The sequence below is a fragment of the Bison bison genome, unplaced genomic scaffold, assembly GCF_000754665.1.
Source record: "Bison bison bison isolate TAMUID 2011002044 unplaced genomic scaffold, Bison_UMD1.0 scf7180017864340, whole genome shotgun sequence".
Taxonomy (NCBI): domain Eukaryota; kingdom Metazoa; phylum Chordata; class Mammalia; order Artiodactyla; family Bovidae; genus Bison; species Bison bison.
Window position 1 is genome coordinate 3,973,158 of NW_011494912.1, and position 6,046 is coordinate 3,979,203.

The 6,046-nt window shown below is 54.5% G+C and overlaps 1 protein-coding gene across 1 annotated transcript in view; it reads right to left on the bottom strand.

Moving 5' to 3' along the window:
* Positions 1 to 6,046, bottom strand: part of GTF2IRD1 (GTF2I repeat domain containing 1) — an 80,738-nt gene that overhangs the window by 71,343 nt on the left and 3,349 nt on the right. The window contains 2 exon segments of the mRNA XM_010854280.1: positions 133 to 288; positions 2,711 to 2,852. Of these exon segments, the coding sequence (XP_010852582.1) occupies positions 133 to 288; positions 2,711 to 2,852 (298 nt within the window).

Sequence of the window (6,046 nt, forward strand, 5' to 3'; positions counted from 1 at the left end):
GAGAAGGCCCCACGCCTTGAGGTTTTGCCCACGGCCTGCAGTGGCGGGAGCAGGGCCTCCTCAGCTGGGGAGGGTGGGGCCGGGGGCTCCCACCCACCTGGGGGCCCCAAATGGAATGAGGAAGGATCTTACTATAAAGAACATCAAACACCTCCTCTACCATCTTCCGCAGAAGGTACACGTCCGAGCCATGTTCCAGGGCTGACCGTGGGACGTTCCGGCCGCCACCCTCACCCCGTGGCACCTTCTTGGGGTGCTCTGCCTCCGGCTCCTTCCACGGGGCCCCTCCTGCGGGACACAGAGCACGTGAGGCCGTGGCGAGTTCTCACCTCACCACCAGCCCAGTGAGCGGGGATGTCCCTGGCTTGGGTCGAGTCCTGCAGCTGGGCACGCAACACGGAGTGCCCACGGAGGAATGAAGGAAGGATTAATGAGTGAGTGAGGTCTGCCCCAGCCACCCTGCCTAGGGCCAGGCTGGTCATCTGAGTGCCCAGTGCCCAGCACAGGGCACTCATCCCTGCTTACCTCTAACTCACCGGCTGACCCTGGGTAAGTCCCTTCCCTCTCCGGGCCTCAGCCTGTGAGCTCTCAACCAGGAGACTAGCTGGCCTGGGGCAGAACTGGGGTTCAACGAATGTCCGGTCCAGCACCCCTTTCTGTCTTAACCAATCGAGGTCCTACCTCTCTGCTATGCCAAATGGGGAGATGATGGGGACTCCAGCAGGAGGCTGAAGGGGGCTGTGAAGTGCTTCATGCCAGGCTGGGCCAGGGTGGGGGCCTGGGAGCGTGGGGAAGATGCTAGAAACTTCGTCGGAAAGAGAATGAGAGGAGGGCCCGGGGGCCCCCCCATCTCAGCTTGGAGTCTGCTCTCCTTGGGGACCTGTGAAGCTTGAAATAAACCAGCCAAGTTCCCGGCGCTATAAATAGCGGCTCTGCCTGGCTCTGGGAAGCCAGGTGCACCTTCTCCAGGCTCTGGGCTGGCTCCCAGGCTGGCCCACTAGGGCCACAGACCCCCACCACTGCCCACCCTACCCAGGTCCAGGTCTCCTGCCCAAGCTTGGAGAGCAGACAGGTTCCGAGAGCCGGGTGGTGGAGGGGTTTGGCTGAGGAAGCAGCTGGACCCTAGTAAGGATACAATGGTGTGTCCCAGCACCGGGGGTCAGCCTTCCCAAAAATGGCTAATCCCAGAGTCCAGGACCCGGGGTGGGGTAATGAAAGGGCTACTAACAGCGAGGAAAACAATGGCTGGCGTTTATGGAGCATGAACTACGTGCCCAGCAGTTTTAGGTGCTCGCCATGTATTAATCCGTTTAATCCTCAGCTTGACCCAGGAGAGGGTAGCACCACGGTCCCCTTTCACAGATGAGGAGACTGAGGCCCAGCAGGTGGCAGAGCCGGGATGAGGCCCCAGGCGTCTGGCTCCAGGGCCCGCTCTTAGCCCCCAAGAGCTCTGAGTCCCCCAAACCATGGGCTTGCATGCCCACCTGGGCTCTAACCTCCCACAGAGGGGAAGCCAACCCCCTTCCTGGGGAGCTCACCACCAAGCTGGGGCACCAGGCGTGCAGATGGAAGTTGTGGGCACAGGAGGAGTGCATGGAGTGGGCGGTGGGCAGCCACAGTCTGGGCGCTGGGGCGGAGGGGCATGGATGAGGCCGGGAGGGGTGTGAGTCTGAAGGCTGGGGGGGCGTCTGCCAGGCACAGGGGGGCGGGAAGGCCTGTCAGGAGAGGGGAACAGCAGGGATGGAGGCGGCGGTGAGCAGGGACACACACGGAGCCGGGGGTGTGTGCTTGGGCACCAGGGATGCGGGGAGGAGAGAACGCAGAGGCCCGGCCTGCTTCCAAGGAGCCCTGTAGGCCCAGGTAGCACTGAAGAGTTGGGGGCTTCAGAGTGACCCCTCTGGATCGGGGCTACTGGCTTACAGCTCGGAGGGCTCATCTCTTCTGGGAGCGACCAGGAGTCCTTGGTAGGGGTCCCAGGGGGTGCACAGAGGCTGCACCCCCCATTTAGAAAGGGTAGACCCTGCCTCCATCACCTGTCGGCTGCGTTTCACACCTCCCCCGGCCCGCGGTTATGCTCACTGCATCTCATGTTCTCATCTGTATATCGGGGACGACTGTCCCCTGGGCCTGCTGGGAACAGCAAAGAGCGCCAGCGCCCAGCCCTCTTCATCACTTCATCCCTAACTGCTCCTGTTTCTAGAGCGTTCCCTACGTGCTGGACGAGTCCTCAGTCACTTCATCCCCAGGGGCCTCCAGTAGGCGGCTCCAAGATTCTTTTACCGTGACGGGGTCAGCACCAGCCTCCCAGGGCTGACGTCAGGATGAGGGAGTTAGTGCTTCAGGGGTGTTGCACGCAGCAGGCGCTCAATAATTATCAGCCAAGCACGTGGACTCGGTCCCCGCGTCAGGGATGCGCAGGAATGGGGCCACAGTGCTGGGCCTCAGTATCCATTTCTGTCCCTCAGCGGATGGAGGTGGCCGCATCTGGACCACCCAGGGTTGGGTCGGCTCATCTCTCTTGGCCGAGGGACTGTGGTGTGATTCCACCCCGAAAATGCCACGTTGGGAAGCCTGCACCCACCCTGCTTGCCCCGTGTCTCCCCCGACACAGGGCCGGCCACCTGGTGTTGCGCCAGGGACCCAGGGAGGTGCCAGCTCTCCTGTCCTCCAGGACTGTGGGCCCTGGCCCTCTGGAGCCCCGAGTACTCACGGCAGAACCTGAGGAAGTCTGACTGCAGCTCCTTGCGTGCGTTCAGGAACATTCTCCCCTTCTCGGTGCCGACCACGAAGGCGCTCTCATCATGCACAGCGACACAGGCCACCTCGGCGTTCAGCTTGGAGAGCGCTGAGCACTGCGCGGGGAGCAGGGATGTGAGCCCAGGAAAGGGCCCCCCACTCCGGACACCCCCGGGGCCAGCTTTGGCGGGTGAGAGCTGAGGCCCCAGCTGCCCGAGATCCCCCCGGCAGCTCAACGTCTTGGTTCTTAGATGCTGCAGTGGGAATGAATGAATGACCCCCACAGAGCTTGGCCAAGGCCAGGGGAAGAGGACAAGGTTATGGTTCTGGAGGAGGACAAAGGCGCACAAGGTCTGTGTCCCACCCCCAGGCCCTCCTGCTCCTGGTGGGCTTCTGGCCTCAGGCCTGGTCCCAGATGAAGGGCCAGGATGAGAGGCCCCTGTCCTGGGCTCTAAGTCCCAGATGAGAAGGTGGGATGGCATCTCAGGCCTCTGACCTACCTCACTGGGAAACCTGCCTACAAAGCTCGTGGCATGCAGTATAGTCCGTCAGTCAGTTCAGTCGCTCCGTCGCGTCCGACTCTTTGCGACCCCATGGACTGCACCACGCCAGGCTTCCCTGTCATCACCAACTCCTGGAGCTTGCTCAAACTCATGTCCATTGAGTCGGTGGTGCCATCCAACCATCTCATCCTTGGTCATCCCCTTCTCCTTCTGCCCTCAATCTTTCCCAGCATCCGGGTCTTTTCCAATGAGTCAGTTCTTTGCATCAGATGGCCAAAGTACTGGGGCTTTAGCTTCAGCATCAGTCCCTCCAATGAATATTTAGGACTGATTTCCTTTAGGCATGAAGTCAGCGTCTGATAAGTGCTGGTTTTTATCTGAGTTAGCGCTCTGTGGACAGTCAGAAGTCTGGCTTCTAATCACAATTCCGCTGCTAGGAATGTGATATAGGCCAGGTTCTACACTCTCTCTGGGCCATGATCATGCCTTGAGTGGCAGCTCTGGCCACGAGTCGCCCTGGTAAAGGAAGCTGGAGACATCTCAGGGCCAGCAAGACTGTCCCCTGGGGCGGGGATGGTGTTCATTTCCTCTCTCAAACCCTGCCGATCCTTTTCCCCAAGGCAACATGGTAAAACAAACAAACAAACAGATTCAGCTGTCTCCAAGGGGAGGAGCAACCCCACGTCCAAGGAGCTGTGGCTGCGTGGGAGCAGGAGGGCCTAGAGGAGCTACTCCACGTTCAAGGTCAGGAGGGGCGGCGGTGAGGAGACACCCCTCGTCCAAGGTAAGGAGCAGCGGCTGCGCTTTGCTGGAATAGCCATGAAGAGATACCCCACGTCTAAGGTAAGAGTTACCCAAGTAAGACGGTAGGTGTTGCAAGAGGGCATCAGAGGGCAGACACACTGAAACGATAATCATAGAAAACTAGTCAATCTAATCACACTAGAACCACAGCCTTGTCTAACTCAATGAAACTAAGCCATGCCCGTGGGGCCACCCAAGACGGGTGGGTCATGGTGGAGAGGTCTGACAGAATGTGGTCCACTGGAGAAGGGAATGGCAAACCATTTCAGTATTCTTGCCTTGAGAACCCCATGAACAGTATGAAAAGGCAAAATGATAGGATACAGAAAGAGGAATTCCCCAGGTCAGTAGGTGCCCAATATGCTACTGGAGATCAGTGGAGAAATAACTCCAGAAAGAATGAAGGGATGGAGCCAAAGCAAAAACAATACCCAGCTGTGGATGTGAATGGTGATAGAAGCAAGGTCCAATGCTGTAAAGAGAAATATTGCATAGGAACCTGGAATGTCAGGTCCATGAATCAAGGCAAATTGGAAGTGGTCAAACAAGAGATGGCAAGAGTGAATGTCGACAGTCTAGGAATCAGCGAACTAAAATGGACTGGAATGGGTGAATTTAACTCAGATGACCAATATATCTACTTCTTCGGGCAGGAATCCCTTAGAAGAAATGGAGTAGAGATCATGGTCAACAAAAGAGTCCAAAATGCAGTACTTGGATGCAATCTCAAAAACGACAGAATGATCTCTGTTCGTTTCCAAGGCAAACCATTCAATATCACGGTAATCCAAGTCTATGCCTCAATCAGTAACGCTGAAGAAGCTGAAGTTGAATGGTTCCATGAAGACCTACAAGACCTTTTAGAACTAACACCCAAAAAAGATGTCTTTTTCATTATAGGGGACTGGAATGCAAAAGTAGGAAGTCAAGAAACACCTGGAGTAACAGGCAAATTTGGCCTTGGAATACGGAATGAAGCAGGGCAAAGGCTAATAGAGTTTTGCCAAAAGAACGCACTGGTAATAGCAAACACTCTCTTCCAACAACACAAGAGAAGACTCTACATATGGACATCACCAGATGGTCAACACCGAAATCAGATGGATTATATTCTTTGCAGCCAAAGATGGAGAAGCTCTATACAGTTAGCAAAAACAAGACCAGGAGCTGACTGTGGCTCAGATTATGAGCTCCTTATCGCTAAATTCAGACTTAAATCAAAGAAAGTACGGAAAACCACTAGACCATTCAGGTATGACCTAAATCAAATCCCTTATTATTATACAGTGGAAGTGAGAAATAGATTTAAGGGACTAGATCTGATAGATAGAGTGTCTGATGAACTATGGACTGAGGTTCATGACATTGTACAGAAGACAGGGATCAAGACCATCCTCTTGGAAAAGAAATGCAAAAAAGCAAAATGGCTGTCTGGGGAGGCCTTACAAATAGCTGTGAAAAGAAGAGAAGCAAAAAGCAAAGGAGAAAAGGAAAGATATAAGCATCTGAATGCAGAGTTCCAAAGAATAGCAAGAAGAGATAAGAAAGCCTTCCTCAGTGATCAATGCAAAGAAATAGAGGAAAATAACAGAATGGGAAAGACTAGAGATCTCTTCAAGAAAATTAGAGATACCAAGGGAACATTTCATGCAAAGATGGGCTCGATAAAGGACAGAAATGGTATGGACCTAACAGGAGCAGAAGATATTAAAAAGAGGTGGCAGGAATACACAGAAGAACTGTACAAAGCTTCACGACCCAGATAATCACAATGGTGTGATCACTGACCTAGAGCCAGACATCCTGGAATGTGAAGTCAAGTGGGCCTTAGAAAGCATCTCTACGAAAAAAAAAAAAAAGAAAGCATCTCTACGAACAAAGCTAGTGGAGGTGATGGAATTCCAGTGGAGCTATTTCAAATCCTGAAAGATGATGCTGTGAAAGTGCTGCACTCAATATGCCAGAAAATTTGGAAAACTCAGCAGTGGCCACAGGCTGGAAAA